Below are 18,228 nucleotides of genomic sequence, written 5' to 3' on the forward strand. Positions count from 1 at the left end.
TAACACACTGTTTTAAATTGTCAATGGTTTGGAGAAGAGGTAGTATATTATTTTTTTGTGGTGAAGTGTGGGTATGTGTGTGTTGAAAGAAGAACTTGCTCCCCGTTGTGACTGAGCATCTCATGTGAAAAGATCTGCTCAATGAGAAGATAGCAAAGTTGCCAAGTGCTCTGTGCTTTCCCTCATGACTGCTGATTGGCAAGTAAACCCAGCTGCCTCGGGCACATCTGACACCATGAGAACCCGAGAGCTCCAAAACCCAGCCCAAGGTCAAAGCAGTTGAGTGTGTCCTGGATCTGGGGTGTGAGTAGAGTCAGGAGTCACGGGCAGCAGAGACTAGGAGTTGGTGGTCACCGTGGCTCTGTGGTGAGGGGCAGGACTCACGGCCAGAGACGTAAGCCATCCTCGGAAGCCGCCCCCCAGCACCTGAGCAGCAAGGACATGGAGAGAAGGAGACGCTGTGCAGACAGCCTGTGAATGAGGACACAAAGAGCTGTGCCATTAGTCGGGGGCCAGCAGGTGGGGGCCACGGAGGGCCACAGGACTCTGGAAAGTCCTCATCCATGGGGCTCTTTGGCTTCAAACATTTGCCAGTTCCAATGCGAAGTCCTAGCAAGTCAAACTAGGAGAGAAGCCACACTTGGTGAAATGGCTGAACCCGCCTAAGTACTGTCCTCAGGGACTCCGTACATGGCCCAGTCTGTCCATCAGGTGGTCCACTGCCGCCCAAGACAGTGTAAAGCAGCTACAGCAGAGAGGCGTGCATGCACTTTGCCCTCCTTCACTCCCATGGCAGATCCTACCATCTAATCAGGGGAGGCTCTGCCAGGGAGCCCGGAATTAGCCTCAGAATCATCCTCGACACCGTCCTCCAAGGACAGTCTCCCAACTAGAGGAGCAGGCACACAAGATACAGCCACTTGCCATCTCAGCTTAAGCTTCCATGTCTCCTTCAGAAAGCGTGACCCATGCAAAGTGTTACAAACCACGCAAATCTGGTCACAATGTATCCTAACCCAACATCTCAAATCCTGCAGTCAGGCCTCAACCTGCCTTTCCCTTGAGCCACACGTGCAGATTCCCACATCCTCTGGTCAACCCTTGGCCTCTCCTAACACCCTAGGAGGAACACGTGTTATTAAAATGACAAGGGCCACTGAGTCCCATCCCCAGGCTCAATAACCCATCTATCACCAGGAGAGTTGCACGGGGAACGGGAACACGATGCTGGCTAACAGCACCCAGAGGGCCGAAAGAAGGACTCCTCCCCATAACAGAGCTCATTTGTAACACTTCCCCAGCACCTTGGCAGAGCGTGCTGAATTTCATGATGCCTGTTTTATACTCTGCAGACGTAAAAAATATTTTCATTACATATAGATAGGGATACTGAAAGGCATGTGAAAGCACTTTGTAAGCTGTGAATTGCTACATGTGCAAGTTATTATTAGTACCTTTGTTGGAATGATTGATAGCTAAATGGACAGGAAGTTGTAAATGTGTCTATTTATACAGAATTTCAGCTCTACAGAATTCAACAACTTTCCATCAGCAAAACGGTGCTTGTGTGGGCCACGGGCCAAGACGCAGCCCCCTGCCTCCCTTGATAAAGTAGAATACGGGCTATTCAGAGGCAGGGGTGCCATGAAAGAGGGCAGGAAGGAGCTGCTGGAGAGGAGGGAGGGGGGCCTGTGAGGAAGCCCCAGCCAGAGCTAGTGCTCTGTAGAGGCCAACAAGGGCAAATTCGACAGTGCAGTGGGATGTGAGGGTCAAATCCAGTGACAAAGTGGTGAGGCAGGGGCCACAGAGAGCATGGCAGCTCCCACAAGGAATCTAGTCGTTCAGGGAAAGGAAGAGATGAGGAGGAAGGAGGTTGGGGATTTTAAAGAGGGGATATTTGAGCATCCTTCTGATTAAAAAGAAAGATACAGAAAAGAGAAAATCTGGTGGCAAGTGGAGGGATCAAGGGAAGAACAAACTCCAAAGAGATCACAGTTGAAAGAGACTGAGAGGGTGAAGTGGGGTGGGGGGCGGTATTGAAGGGAGACTGAACAGCTTGGGGTGAGGGCCGTGGCCAGAGGAGCTCAGGATAACCCTGATCAGTTGCATGAAGGGCTGGGGGCTGTGCATACTTGTTCAAGTGTGTGAACCATGGTCAAGTGTATCCTGCACCACTGGCTATGTCACCTTGGGCAAATCCCTAAACCTGACTGATGATCACATCCTTATCTGTCAGTGTGGACAATGGGAGCGTCTGTCAGAAATACTGATGCTACTGCAAATCAAGCCCCTACTGCAGCAGCTGACACAGGACTGCCCCCTGGAGCGGAGCAAGCAAGGATCAGTGCTCTGGACAGTGGTCACAGCACTGTGCAGGGGTGACCAGAAGACGGGGATGAGAAAAACTAGGGGACTGTGCAGTGGGAGGACACAACTTCAAAGGCGGGGGAGGGGGATGTTTAAGGGAGTGGAAAGCAAGGATCTGCCGGGCAAGGGGTGACTGACTCAGACAGGAGACAACCAGGCCCCTTGTCCTCAGGAAAAGGAGGGGTGGACATTCCTGCATGAGGCAAAGGGTGAAGGGGAGGAAACACACCACAGAACATGGGTGACGGGCAACTGAGCAGGGATACAAGGAAACATGCAGAAACTGAAGCAGTACAGTATGGTGGCTAGCATGTGGCTTCTGAAATCAGAGAGCCTGGGTTGCCTCCTGATTCTGCTATTTGCCAGAGGTAACTGATGTTTAACCCCTCTGCATGTCGGTTTCTTCCCTTTAAAATAGGGCCAATAGGGGCGTCCCTGACAGTCCAGTGGTTAAAACTCCGTGCTTCCACTGCAGGTGGAATGGGTTCCATCCTTGGTTGGAAAACTAAGATCCTGCATTTATGCCATGCAGCATAGCCAAAAAATAAAAATTCAATAAACTGTAACTTCAAATAAAATCTAGAACACTCTTTAAAAAAAATAAAATAGGGCCAATAAAGATGCCTCCCTTGTAGGCTTGCTGTTATGAGTTCAATCACTTAACCTGTATAAAGCACTTAGTGTTTGACATATGGGCTTCCCTGGTGGCTCAGTGGTAGAGACTCCGCCTGCCAAGCAAAGAGACTCAGGTTTGATCTCTGGGTTGGGAAGATCCCCTGGAGAAGGAAATACACTCCAGTATTCTTGCCTGGGAAATCCCATGGACAAAGGAGCCTGGTGGACTAAAGTCCACCGGGTCACAAAAGTGTCTGACACAACTTAGCGACTAAATGACAAAAGTGCTCAATTAATGCTAGCTAGCTTCATCGTTGTTGTCACTATCATAATAAAGGGAGGGGAGGGAAGGTAAGCTTGGAGTAGATGTTCTCAGAGCTGGGAGAGGAAACACTTTTCTGGGAGCTTGGATCAAAGACTTCCAGGGTTAGGGAATTCCTTGGAGGCTCACTGGTTAGGACTCAGCACCTTCACTGCCGGGACCTGGGTTCAATCTCTGGTTGGGGAACTAAGATCTGGTTAGCTGCATGGTACAGTTAAGAAAAAAAGAAAAAAGGCTTCCAGAGTTAGAAGCTCCCGGAAAGTGACTTAATACACATCCAGCCCAAAGACAGAACACTCAGGGCTTGGTGGAACTGCCCGCTGGACTCCCGAGCTTTGTTGTGGAGGCTGACACCCAATGATACCAGAGGTCCTGTTTTGTGTGTATGTGTGTGTGGGGGGGAGGCGGTTCCAGCCTCAGCAGGACATCTGAGGCAGAGCATATGTGGCCCTCGGCTCCCAGCTGGACTCCGGTCTGCAGAGACCCAAGAGAGCCCTGGGGTGACCTCAGGGAACTTGCATGAGAGCCCTGAGGCTGGAAAAAGGAAGGAGCCAGCCTAGGACGGGGCAGAAACAGAAGCGGGTGTCTTCTCCCCATCCTGGCCCAGCCCAGGAGCAAGGGTCACCAAAGACGTCAGACACTAGAGGTACAAATCATCTCTCTCCATAGCAGGTCCAAAAATAGTTTCCATCCAGCTTGGGAATGCACTGCGCTTCCTTCGCTGATCAGCTTGCAGCCCCTCCTCTCCGGGCTGAGGAGTGGAGGGCTGCGCTCAGCTCCTGGACTGGAAGGGTGCGTCCCTCACTCCTGTCTCTCTCTCTCCCACTGGCAGCATCCGTCTCTCATGCAAGAATATACTCTAGCTTCTGCCTCCCTCAGAGCCCCCAGCACCTCACCTCCCACACCCCTCTGTCTGCCCATCATCTCCCCCTCCTCTCTCTCCCACTCTTCCCAGGACGGGCAGCATGTAAACAGGAAGTGGTTAAGAGAGAAAAGAAAAAGAAGGGATGTGGGCTGGAAAACCTCCGCTCATCTGGGCGATTTCCCTGCCACAGAAGTCAGGCCTTGTCTGCGGTGTGGACACCTCCGGGTGACAGCCGGGGCACAGCCTCTAGAACTCTCCAACAGCTGTCTTGAAAAAAGCAGGACAATCAACTCAGAGCTTTGGGTGCCTCCAGTCCCCTGGTGTCTGTGTGACTGGGGGATCCCAAGCCACTGCTGAGCCAGAGATCGCGCACAGCCCTGCCCTCCTTAGCATCAGCCAGCATTCAGAGCAGCTCTCTGAGCCTGTGGACGCAGCAGCAGAAGGGCATGGACACAGACATCCTGGCACTCATATAGTCTCCATGGTGAACCACGGCCAGATCCAGGCTGCCCTGCATGTGGCCAAACACACACACAGGCTTCTAAAGGGTTTGTGTCTGTGTCCGGGGCTGGGAAGGGGAAAACCCTCCTGAGAGGCACTCTTCCTGGCGCCTGGCCCACAAGCAGGTTAGGATTACATAACAGCCGAGTGTTTTCGTGTCGTGAGTCCGGTCCCCATGGGAAGGGCCCCGCCCACCGTCTCAGTGTTCCCCTCCATGCACTGGCTTTTCGTGCTGGAAAAAATAGAGAACACGGAAATGCACAGGACATCTCAGTTCCCGCCTGAGCCATCTCGGCCTGGCTCCGGACACCTCAGCGGAAGCTACATAAACCTCCAGGGGCAGGAGAGAAGTTGCTCTTGAGGGGTTGTGTCCTTCTCACCACGGGCTTCCCGAGCCTGTAAACACAGCCTGCTCTTTCCAAGGATGAGTTACTGACTGGAGAGCCTGCCAACTAAGGGCTGCTCCTCCCAAAGACAGCACAGCACTCCTTGCTCCACACCAACCCGGAAGCCAGCTCTACAGAGCGTCTCCTCAGACCCACTCGGCCCCACCCTGCCACTCGACTGGGAACCCCTCAGCTGGGGGCGCCTCTTCTGGCCGGAGCTACTGTGCAACCTCTCCCAGCCACCTGCTGGCTCTGGCAGCGGTCCAGCCTCTTCATCAATAAAAGAGGCGCAGTGGCTCATCTGTCTCACAGGATTGGGGGAATCCTCTGTTAATGTGCACTATAGGAACTATATCATATACTGCCTGTAAGAAATTTCTAATTTCACTGAGACATCAAGTCATTAAAATCTCTTAATAGAGAAATTTTGGGGGGTACTTCCCAGACATTGTTCTAAGCACTTAATTTGAATGTTCTCATTAACAATCCCAATCGCCCTATGTGCTGGTATAATTATCACCCTAAGTTTTTCAAGTATGGAAAATGAGGCCTAGAGAAACCATGTAATTTATCCAAAGTCACAAAGCAGGCAGGAGTCAGGGCTGGGATTGGAACCACATTTGTTTAACTCTGGAGCCCTAACGACTACATGTACTGCCTCTCCAGCCCAGTCGTGACTTAGTCATGACTAAGTCATAACGATTAAAATGACACACAGGATAAATGTCCAAGGTGATCCAGGGCATTTTATAGCTTAATAATGTGCAACAGACCCATCCCCAAGGCTGGCCCTTTTAATCACTGACCATTAAATCACTCTTGGCCTCTGTTTTCCTATGTGAACAAGGGCAGTAACTAGGTGGGCTCTCCCGTCCCTCCACCGACACTTGCTATTCCAGGTCAGAGCAGAGAAAGACTGGGACATGCTCTAGGCTAAGCTACAGGTTTTGGAATAGTAGAGGACAGAAGGCATTTGGAGTGCAAAAAATAGGATGCATTCCTTTGTGAGGACGAATAGAGAGAGTGGACAGCCTGGAGGGGAAGTATTTGAAAAGGAGAGGTGGATGAGAATGGCTACCCAAGGGCTAGACATGGGTCTGTTTGTCTGCATGTGTGTTTGTAGGCGTGTGTGTTTGCAGGCAAGTGTTTATATAGACAGACAGAAGGGAAGGAAGGGAAAGAGGGAGGGAGCAAGGATGACTGTGGAGGAAGGAAGGCCTGAGGGCTAGATTGAGGAGCGTGAACTTATCCCGTAGACCCCAAATGACTGGACAATAAACTCCCATCCTGAGAGGGAGGCTGAGTGCCTCAGCTGGACACTGCAGCATTCTTCTGGTTGAGGACGCACACTGTGGTCTGCCCTCTCCCCAAGTCAGGTCCATGTGGCCTCCTCCATCACTTCCCTAAACTGTCAACTATGTCATGACATCCTTTTGCTTAAAGCTCTTCAACAGCTCCTCACCACCAAAAGCACAGCTTCCACATTTAAACTTTTGTCCCCAACATATGAGGCTGTTCAAGGCCTACCTCTCGAGTCTGTTCAGCTGCCCCTGTGCCCCCAAGCACCCCAAGTTCTGGCCATTCCAAACCACTCCAAGCTTCTGAAACATGCTGAACTTTAGCATATCTTTGTTTTGAAACAATTACTTTGGCTGCATATATATATATTTGTTTTTTTCTATATTTGTAGCATATATTTGTTTTTATTAAACAACTGCTTTGGTTGCAGTATGGGGAGTAGACGAACTAGGACAGTGGTAGCACAGATGCAGAGAAGATGAATTTCAAACAGAAGAGGTGAGTAGACGGACTTGGTAGTAGAAGGAATGCAGGAGTTGAGGAGATGGTAGGAAAAAGGGTGATTTCCAGGTTTCTGGCTTGTACAGGTGGATGAAAGGAGGGAGATAAGGAAAATCAGAAGAGAACCACGGCTGGGAGGAAGATCATGAAACCAGTTTGAAACATCCTGAGACTGAGGTGCATTTAAGACATGCAAAGCTGAAGCGAGCTTGGGAACAGGTCTGAGCAACCGCGCAACATGAGGGTGACTGAGGGTTTCGGCAGGGCGGAATGCCAGAGAGACACTCCAAAGGAGCAGATGGCTAAGCCGAGCCGCAGAACCCGGCACTGAAAGGACAGTCAGCTGCTATTCAACATTCAGGTCAAGACGAGGGCTGAGAAGCTTAGACGTAGCAGGACACAGCCATTTGGGGCCTGGAAGACCTGTTCTGGTGGAATCGTGGGGCTGAATCCAAACTGGACTGAGGTGAGGGCTGCCTGGGAGGTAATTCACGAAGTCAGTGGGTGCAGACAAATGGTCTGAGGAATAAGGCTCTGAGTATGGAGGAGAGGAGCTCACAGTGAGGGGGGTTGGGGGTTAAGGGTTTCTCTTTCTCTATTCTTTTTTTTTTCCCTTAAAGAGTCCTGAGCATGTTCTTAAGTCAACTAGAATACTTAGTTAACAGTATAATATACCTCACTTATCACACAGATATATTTGTTTCTTCATATGACTCATTAGCCTGCAAACCCATACAAAATCAAAAATGGTGTTTTATTTTTGCTTGTCCAATGCCTAGCATGGTGTCAGGTACAGAGTAGATGCTCAGAATATGTTGTTGGCTCTTGGAGGTTGTGAACACCATCAGGACAAGGCTGAAACCCTGGAGAAGATATCTGATACTGAAATTAGAAAAGGAAAAGGAGTATTATTGATGTTTAAATATGATTCTTGAGATATTTTAAATTCTTAACAAATGCCCAAGAAACACAGAGACTTCAGGATGACACAAGAAATAAAAATTAGAAACTCTCTTTCCTGTGGCAACACATGGCTGTGGTCAAGCAGAAGTCACAGGCTTTGCGCTCACTACTGTGCCTGCACATTGTTCAGATTTCTCCAGCAAAAGGCTCTTCAGAGATGTGAACAATGATGCATCCTCAGTCCTGGAATTGGCTGCTCCTCTGTCCTTGGCTTAGTGTCAATGAACCAGCCCTGACAAGCTCAGCTGATGGTGCTTTCCAATAGGTGAGGCCCTGATACGCCCCTCACCCTTTGCCCTCATCTGCTGGACTGCATGCTGTATTCTGCACATGAGCAGTAAAATGTGACCAGTACTAAGCTAACAAGATGCTGCTGCTTTAAGCTAAGCTTTCCCAAACCTCAAGATTACTTAAAGATGACAGCTCTAAATAGAAAGGGCTTCCCTGATAGCTCAGTTGGTAAAGAATCTGCCTGCGATGCAGGAGACCTTGGTTTGATTCCTGGGCCAGAAAGATCCTCTGGAGAAGGGATAGGCTACCTACTCCAGTATTCTTGGGCTTCCCTTGTGGCTCAGCTGGCAAAGAAGGTGCCCACAATGCGGGAGACCTGGGTTTGACCCCTGGGTTGGGAAGATCCCCTGGAGAAGAAAAAGGCTATCCACTGCAGTATTCTGGCCTGGAGAGTCTGTACAGTTCATGGGGTCGCAGAGAGTCAGATAGGACTGAACGACTGTCACTTTCACTGGCTAGAAAGTCAAGATTCTACTGTCAAAAGCAGCAGGGCCCTCTCAAGGGACATCGCTGCCTTCCTGGTCCCAGCATCTGACTTCTCCATGCTGACGCCCAGCTGCTAAGTCCCTCTTATTCACTGCTGCACTTCACACGAGGGCACCAAGGAAAAGCCTTGGTGTCTGACCAACTCTATCAATTACAGGGAGATTAAGGCCATGGAGAGAAGGCGGAAAATCCCGAGTTCCTTTATGAACTCACCTTTCCAGTTTCAAAGAAGTCTGTAATCAGCTGAATGCAATGAACCAGAGTCCTCACAGGCCCCCAAGAATGCTGACTCAGAAAGAAAAACTGAAGGCCTGTGGCCAAAAGAAACAGAGGTGCCCCAGATCAACTTCTGGAGTTTGGCTTAACCTGCCTGATCTGCCTGGCAGGCACTTGTGGGGAAATGCCAACTGCATCTGGGGAGACGTGAATTCTCTCCCCTTTCCTGTGGTCACTGTGACAGGATGACAGGGTGACTATTTTCAACCTGGAAAGCTGTCGAGCTGTTGTGGCTGGTGAACAGGTGCCATATTCCATCCTCAGCTGGCCACTGTTCAGAGCCTGGAGCAGCATTCTCAATGGACAGAGTCGGTGTGGAATGTGACATGAGTGGCCCATGCTGAAGCCTGGCTGCCAGAAGCCCAGCCAAGCCACGAGATGGCAGGAAGCAGCTGCCCAGAAAAAGAATCCCCTGAGGGTGAGGGTAGGTGGGCTTTTCTTAGGTCAAGGCTCTGGGCCAACATGCCAATCTTCTCAGCCACAGTCTCCCCACAGGGCTGATCAGTAACAGCTACCTCCAACTCCCGGTAGAGGAAAACAACCAAGTGAGATCATTCACATCAAGAGCATTTTATAAATTAGAATAGGCTCACAAAGGTTCATTTAAGGAAAAGTGGGTCCAGTCTAATCAATAACAATAGCCAGACACTCACTGACTACTAAGGCACTCTGTGCCTTTCATCAAGTAACAGTCATAAAAAGACGGGCACCTCGGCTGGTCTCTTGGTCCACGTGTGCCCTTCAGCCTGGTCTGTTCTCTCCTTATGTAACCCAGAGAAAACTCACTTAGCAAAACAGAGACTAAATGTTTCCTAAAATTTTGACCAAAATAAAGTGCACTTATTAGGGAAGACTTGGAAAATTGTGGGCTACATGCTTGAGTGGTGGCAGGAAGGGCTGAACTGAGATTTGGGAAGGGTCTCAAGCTAATCAAAATGAGCAAAATTTAGCAGAAGCAAGGTTAACTATTTACTTGCAAGGTTCTCCAAGTCTGAATCTATAACCAAGAGTCATAAAGTGATTTAGTCCAGGTTCTGGGCCTCAGTTTCCCACAATGCAAATGGTCAGTGCAGGTAATAGGCAGCTGACCCACTGTGTGTGTGTGTGTGTGTGTGTCTGGTGGTGGCAGGAAACGCAGGAGGTGCAAATAATCCTGCTATTTTATGCTTGCTTATAAAGCAAGAGAGTACAAACTAGCCTCAGTGTGTTCCCAAGGAAAAATACCCCAAGACACTATAAAGTGTGTTAAAGTAGATTCTCCTTGCATTGTTAACAATGTTTGCCTAAAGGCCAATACTGCAATGTCAAACAACATAAAATAGCAACCTGAGAAGTACATTCCTTTAGCTTAAGGATGATGGGTCACCTGATCAAGACTTTCGGGCTGGGGTTTGTGGATTGGGGTGACAGGAGGTCCCATCCCCTGGGTCAGAGGGCAATAGACAAGGGCTCAGGAAGATGTCCGGAAGACAACAAGTTCAAGGGGCCTTCCAGGGATAGATCTTCCTCCTGCCCTATGTCCTCTGACTCTTGTTAGTAGAAAACTTTAGCCTCCTCTGAGGCCTTCCTCAAGTTCCAAAGAGGAAATTTAATCAGAGAAGTGAGAAAATGCAGAAACAAAGAAATGCAGACAAGAAAAACAAAATAATAGCTTAGCCATAAAACCAAGTCAAGGACCCTTAGCTCCTCCTCAAGGGCTACTGACATCCTGATGCATATCCCTGAGTTGTTTTGCAGAAACTAAAGCCCCCACCAAGTAGAGAAAGTTGAATGCATGATGATGGTAGACCCCAGACCAGTTGAAATTCCAAAAAAAAAAAATCATGCTACTACCTCACCATAAGCTAATCAGAAGAATGTCCACAAGCTGATCAGGCCCCCTGCAATCATCACCCCTAATGTGGCCTTTAAAAACTCCTCTCTGAAGGTCCTTGGGGAGTTAGGGTCTTTCCAGCATGAGCTGCCTATTCTCCTTGCTTGGCACCTGCAATAAACACTGTGCCTTCCTTCACCACAACACAGTGTCAGTCGAATGGCTTTGATGCAAGTCAGGCTCACAGACCCCAGTACCTTTCACTAACAAAACAAAAAATTTCAGGAGGTTGAACTCACTTAGAGCAACTTCCAGACAGCAGGGAGAGTTTGGATCTGGGTGGAGTTCTTAGGTCAGTGTTTGACAGTCAAGAATGCTTACCCCAAAGGAAAACAGGGCTCCATCCAATCCTGCCGCACCCCACCCAAAGCACTCAGCAGCAGAGACCTACGAGCAGTTATGTAGCAGTTTCCAAAATCAAGACCAAACTCAACAATGACAGCTCGACACTGAAGAAAGGGAACCAAAGTAGCTCTAAGAATAACCATTTCAATCACCAGAGGTCTCTCGTTTTCAACTAAGAATGGAAAATTTCCTAATGTGTTATTCTGTAATATCAAAAAGTCAATGCCACCCAATTCTATACATGACTAAGATTTTATCTTTGGCATGTTCATGGTTTTCTTAGGCTTTTCCTTTGTTTTTAAAGTTTCATTATTTCCTTCACAAGCCAAGTGCCATAACCTTGGATCAGGCCTGAAGTTCAAAAGCATGTGCAGAATCCACATCACAGGCTCTCCTATCTGCACACTTTCCTTTCTAAGTAGAGAGACAAGGGTAGAAAGTTGAGGTCCAATGTTCAGATTACTCCAGTTTTCACAGTCACTGGTAAATTGCTGCTTAAGATATTTCTGGGATCTGAGCAGTGAGAAGGGCAGTAAGAAAACTCAATTCCCAGAGTTGGAACAAGAGCCCAGAGCATGGACCAAGGCAGGTTCTCCAAACGGCTTGCCAACATGCTTAACTTTCAACATCTAGCACAAGTCTGGATGGTGAAGGTAGAAGTTTAAGTGGTTCATATCCTCATTCCTCTAACCCAGAAAATTTCTGAGGGGTGGAAAATTCTAGTGACAACAAACATTTAAAAATTAATTCAATTCTGTGAGCAATTCCAACTCTGTACCCCTGGCACCCGGTACAAAACGTGGCACGTGAGGAATGCTCAGCGAACTCTTCAGTGAGATAAATGCAGCACTCTACCTAAAACGAAACAACCTCAGTGAGAGCTCACCATCTCAGTGTCTGCAGCTGCACTAAGATCAGATACTTGTTACACGACAGTTTTTCAAAGAGCTTTCTCCAGCCTCAGGTTGCAAGACACTGGATGACTCGAGAGCTGAGCAGTCCAGCTCATCTGCTTCACCTGGCCAGTCTGAAAGGTATATCATTTGCTTATATGACTGACTAAGCCCTACATTTTGGTACCTTGTTGTTTTTTTCCAATGAACTTGAGCAACATCTGGATGGAATTTTCACACTCATGTATAGTGCCTCCTTGTATTTGCAAAAAGCATCCAGGTAACCATCAGGAAACTGGATAAAGACTAATACACATGAAAAGATGTGAAGAAGTTTCTAGGCTCTCCCACCTGAGGTACGCAGTGGTAGTAATCCCACCAAGAGCCCCTTTCTTCTTGAGAAATTTAATACATCAAATCCGGGTTCATTCAAAAGGTACTTTTTGAGGCCTCTGCCATGGATCCACATTCCAGAAGATCCTATGAGTCATTTATGGAATGTGAAATTGCAGTGCAGTGACAGAAGGTAGAGCTAGGACCATAACTCTAGAAATGGCCACTAGGATACTTACTCTGAGTGTGAAAATTATATTTCTAAAGAAAATAGTATAAACAGAGGGAGAAGCACTTTTATAAACATATCCGGATAACTGTTGCCATGGGAGGTGTTTCATTTGGCAAGAATCAGTAAGTCTAGAAGTAGGCCATAATGTCAGAGGTGCTTTTAACAGGAGAGGTTTAACACAACCTTGTGAAACCTTCTGGAAGCCATCAGCCCAGACCAGGAATCTCTGTTTGGATGCTGGCTCTGGCCACTCAGAATGATGCCACTCTCCATTTTTTTACGTCTGGGAGAAAAATGCAGTTGTCCCTTGACCTCTAATTGCCTTAATTGGCCAAATAACCTATTTGATGAAGTAAAATATGAAGTAAAATACTTAGATATACTTCTAGGATCTCACAATCACAAGACCAAAAGCATTCTGTTCAAAATGCCATGTTCTATTTGATATAAATTTTCTCAATATATGAAAGCCAAGAAGTAAACTTTAAGTAAATTATTCCACATATCCCAGTGAAGGCTTCCCTGGTGACTCAGACAGTTAAGAATCCACCTACAACGCAGGAGACCTAGGTTCTATCCCTGGGTTGGGAAGATCCCCTGGAGGAGGGCATGGCAACCCACTCCAGTATTCTTGCCCGTAGAATCCCATGGACAGAGGAGCCTGGCGGGCTACAGTCCATGGGGTGTCAGAGAGTCAGACATTACTGAGCGACTAAGCAGTGCAGACATTTTAAGAACAGAGATTGTTGAAAGCACCAGGGTTGGGATGATTTCAACAGCTTACCATAGCACAGTAACTCAAATCGCAGGAAATGCACTGTTTGGGTACAGAAACCAGCAAAGAATAACAAAGTTTGCACAACACTGAAAACAACTAAATAGACCATGCTCACGTGTTCTGTTAACAGAGGGATTCTGAAGGGTCTACACTTAAGGAAACTCAAAGGAACAGGAACCCTCATGATGGCCCTGTGGCTCTCTCTGTACTCACAGGAATGGCCCGTGGACAGAACCACTCTGAGTCATTTTGCCTCTAGAAACCAGAGGGAGAAACAGCAGCCCTGGATCCACACACATTCCCATGACAGTGTGTCACAAAAGTAATAACCAAGATGTTCAGTTGCTTCAAGACCTCAGTTGGGTTTCCTTCACTACTAACTTTTGTGACGTATAACATATCTCAAACCTGTAGCCTCTTGCCTGACCCTCGGTCCTTTGTCTTGGTCGGGGCTAAGGACCAGAAGCCTCTTACAGATGGAAAGACCAGGGAGAGGTGGAAGAACTTCTCCAGGATCCCCCGCTGGCTCTGGCCTGGCGCTGCCTCGGGCCCTGTCTGAAAGTGGACCACAGCCTCACGGCCCCCGCAGGCCTGGCTGCAGGGAGAAGGGCTGAGAGAATGCTGAAGTCAGCTGCGTGTGAGTCTCTGAGTCAGCATCTTCAAGACCAGAACGGTTGTTGAGAAATAAGACTTCTCCCCCACAAAACCCCAAACGTAACAGCGATCTGAGAGCTTGAAACCAGAGGACTCAATTTCAGAGCGGGAGCCCCAAGCTGATCTTGGGAACAAGGAACTGGGGGTGGACCCCTCACCCACCCACTGCTGCCTCCTGAACAAGCTGGAGTGCTTGTGAGACAAGCAGCGAGGAGCTGGGTGCTACATGGACAGGCAGATTGGGTTACACGCATGCAGATGGGTCCTGCCTGGAGCTGGGCATCCTTCCTGGATGACCCCACATCACCCACACCTCCTGACCTCACAAACTACTGTCTCCAGGAAGACTTGGATAGCTTCAACTAGCTGTTGCTTTCAAAGTAAGGGGTGGCGGTTTCGTTGCTAAGTCAGGTCCAACTCTTGCAACCCCACAGATGGTAGCCCGCTAGGTTCCTTGGCCTGTGAGATTTCCCAGGCAAGAATACTGGACTGGGTTGCCATTTCCCTCTCCAGGGGATCTTCCCGACCCAGGGATTGAACCCACGTCTCCTACATTGCAAGGGGATTCTTTACCATCTGAGTCAGAATGTGAAGGGGTAGAGGAGGCTATTGGGGATGCAGCGGAAAGACAGCCAAATGTTCTAAACATTGATGTGTTTAAGTAATTCCACTTCAGGTGCTTCTTAGGATATAATAAGAAAAAAAAACCAAGATACAAAATTGCATACACACCCACATTTAGAAAAAAATTTAGATGGGAGACCTCTTAAAGAAAGAATGTTGAAATAATGAACTACTTCTTTCTTTCCCTTCAGAATATTCTAGACCTAAGAATAATCCTCCAGCTAGCTGGAGTCATTCTCTTGACTGAGGACACAGAGGGTAAAAGAAGTTGCTTGTCTGCTTCACCAGATGGTTCAAATTAATCCTGGTCACCAAGAAGGAGACAGACAGCTCAGACTGACCACACATCCATCGACTCCCCTGTATTTTTCAAATTTTCCAATGAGGGAACAGAAGACATCCAGCTCAGCCACCCAGACAAGTTAGTGACTCAACACACCACACAGGCGGGAGCCCCAAAGGCATCCCTAGTCTCCCATTTCCTCACTCAGGGACACGTGAGAATCTCTCACTGGCGCATTTTCGGCACTTGAGGGGAAAGGACAGCATTCCATGATAATACTTGCTAATTTGTTTAAAAAAAAAAAACAACCTGCTGAAAGCCAATCACAGACACAGTCAGGTGTCTTTGAGTGTTTATGGTGGCAGTCTGTCCATCCTGCCACACGGGACTTGTGGGGAAGGTGGCCCCGTATGCACACTGGGAACGGCTGCAGCTCCCAGGAGTGTGTGGCACCGATTCTTAGAGGAGCTGGTGGTCAGCAAGGCAATGTGCTAGGTGCTAAGACACATTCTCTTACTGCTCACTAAAGTTCTGTGCCCAAAGGGACACAAGCAGCCCATGGTGGTGCTGGATTCAGGCCCAGGCCTGCCTGATCCTAACCACTTTTCTGCTGATCCAGTGGAACCATCAAACCCGTCAGGAAGAGCGGATCCCTGTTGCCTGTTCAGCATATCAAATCCAGACCCTATCAGCTAGCTGACTCTTCTGTGACACCATACGTCCTGCACTTTCTAGAACATTTCCAGTTTTGAGCATGCCACACCCATGTATCTGTCTCACAGTGTGGTCTGCCCCTGGAGACCTCACTGGCTTATCCTCCCCTGTGCTACCATCTGCACTTGTTTCTCCTGTGGACAGAAGGGGGGTTACACCTCCCACAGGGACAGATCATTTCTACGATCTGATTTGCTTCACATGTTTGTGCTTCATCTTCCCTGCCACACTCCATGTTCCTTCTAAATCAACACTTCACCACCAGAAGACCATTCACAAAGGGATCCCAGAAGCAACAGAACATATAAAAGAATAAGAGGTAGTAGAAGAAACTACAATCTTGCCCAAAACTGTTCTGCTTACTTGATCTGCAGGTGGCATGGTGTTGGACAGACTGACCTTTAAGACACATGCTATAAGACACTGTGTTTCACCAGAGTGCCACTCCCAGAACGGGAATTGCCAAACCTCCATTTAATTGTAATCCATGTAAAGTCCTATGCTTAGATTCAAAAACTTAAGTGTTCAGATGTGACACAACAGAAACTTGGCTTTGCTACAGTTCGTTCGAAATACTAATCTTCAACTTTTGGTAGTCAACTTAAAATCAAGTTCAACAGTACAACGTGATTGTTTAATAGAAAACAAAAGGTGAGTGTTGTTAGGAGCTGTTTATGAAAGTGGAAAGTTTAGGTCACAGGAAGCAAATGTTAGTTGAACCTGGGGCTGAGCCTGTTACCCAGATGACAAATAACCTGCCTGATTCTGAGAAGCATGTTTAACAAAATGACACAGCCTCAAAGCAGAAGACCTGGTATCTAGTTTGGGTTAAGAAAAGAGAACAAAAAATTTTAATATTTTGAAAATTAAAAAAGAAAAGAGAACAGAGAAATGCAAAGAAGCTCTCAGAGGTTTAGCAAGTTGCCATATGGAAAAGGGAGCCTAAAATGTGACCCACTGGTGGAAGTGACTGAGAAATAATTTTCTGTTTGATATAAAAGGAAACTCAAATCATACCTATGGGAGGCAGAAGGATGTCCCTCAAAGATATGTAGAGCCTAATCCCTGGAACTTGTATCAGTGTTACTTTACAGGGTAGAAGGGCCCCTGCAGATGTGATTAAGTCAAGGATCCTGAGGTGGAAAGACTGGTCTAGACTATCCGGTGGGTCCAATGCAACCGCAGGGCTCCTCATATGGGGGAGGCTAAGAGTATCAGAGCCAAACAGAGGTCAGAGAGAGATGTGAGGATGTTACACTGCTGGCTTTGAAAACAGAGGAAGGTGCTACAAGCCAAGGAATGCAGATGGTTCTGGAAGTTGGAGACGGCAAGGGAACAGATTCTCCCTTAGAACTTGGAGAAGGAATCTACGGCCATACCACCCTGAACGCGCCCGATCTCGTCTGATCTCGGAAGCTAAGCAGGGTCGGGCCTGGTTAGTACTTGGATGGGAGTACTTGGATGGGAGAACTTGGAGAAGGAATGCAGCCCTGACGACACCTGGATTTTAGCCAAATAACACCCACTTCAGACATCCAGAACCGGAATGGAATAAACATGGGTTGTTTTAAGCCACTAAGTCTATGGAAATTCGTTAGAGCAGTCATAGGAGATGATAAGTGAAAGTTGCTCAGTCATGTCTGACTCTTTGCGACCTCATGGACTGTATAGTTCATGGAATTCTCCAGGCCAGAACACTGGAGTTGAGTAGCTGTTCCCTTCTCCAGGGGATCTCCCCAACCCAGGGATTGAACCCAGCTCTCCCATATTGCAGGCGGATTCTTTACCAGCTGAGCCACCAGGGAAGCCCATAGGTGATGAAGGGATGTCTAATAAGGGAATAACCACTACCACCCCCAGGGAGCTCTTTGTCCCCAGGGCGATCAAGAAGAGGCTGATCATCTACACGTCAGGAATGCTGTGTGGGTAAGTCATGAAGGATGCACAGCAGACCCCGCCAACCCTGAGAGTCCCTGAGACAACGCAGCAGCGCTGTCTCTTGTTTTTGTATTCGCCATGCTGGTGCCACCCCCAAGGGTGGCCCTCGCTTGCTCCCAGCAGCACCATGGCAATCAGTAAAAGGCCTGCTTTGGCTCAGAGTAACAGTGCTTGTGGATGCACCTACCTGAGCAGAGGACTCCTTTGTTCCTGGCGCAGGAGAAGTTATCACACTCGCAGAAGGGCCCGTAGATCTTGCCAAACTCGCTCTCGAAGCAGGAGCACTGGTTGCAGCTGCACTGGCCGCGCCCGCTGCACAGCGGCTTGCCCTCCGCCTCCCGGCACAGGTTCTGGTACCCGCTCTGGCTCTCTCCTTCCTGGCACTCACACCTGGTACCCAGGAAGCCGGGGTTGCACTCACACAGGCCGCAGACGTAAGTCCCGTTGCTGCTGCACCTGGGGCTGTCGGGTTCCAGCCCGGCGCTGCAGCCGCACCTGCAGTTGTAGGTGACCCCCACCTCCAGGCTGTCCCGGAAGCCCACGGGCCGCAGGGTGAACATGTGCTGCGCGTGTTTGCCAGGGCAGCTCCGGGCCTCCACCGACACCTCAAAGGACGCCTGGGCAGAAGAAAGAGAGGGGATATTGCGGCCGTGGCGCGACTGGGCCTCCTGCTCCCTGTACTGGCCTGA

The 18,228-nt window shown here is 48.6% G+C and overlaps 1 protein-coding gene and 1 long non-coding RNA gene across 2 annotated transcripts in view; both read right to left on the bottom strand.

Moving 5' to 3' along the window:
- Positions 1-18,228, bottom strand: part of ITGB5 (integrin subunit beta 5) — a 111,872-nt gene that overhangs the window by 12,575 nt on the left and 81,069 nt on the right. The window contains exon 10 of the mRNA XM_020899515.2: positions 17,727-18,156. Coding sequence (XP_020755174.2) covers positions 17,727-18,156 — 430 coding nt within the window. The remainder of the gene's footprint in view (positions 1-17,726; positions 18,157-18,228) is intronic.
- LOC110140866 (uncharacterized) lies at positions 7,455-11,238 on the bottom strand. Its single transcript, XR_002314906.2, has 2 exons — positions 8,810-11,238; positions 7,455-7,738 (listed from the first exon to the last, which is right to left on the bottom strand). It is a non-coding gene; the product is annotated as an uncharacterized lncRNA (long non-coding RNA).

Source organism: Odocoileus virginianus, chromosome 4, assembly GCF_023699985.2.
Source record: "Odocoileus virginianus isolate 20LAN1187 ecotype Illinois chromosome 4, Ovbor_1.2, whole genome shotgun sequence".
Taxonomy (NCBI): Eukaryota; Metazoa; Chordata; class Mammalia; order Artiodactyla; family Cervidae; genus Odocoileus; species Odocoileus virginianus.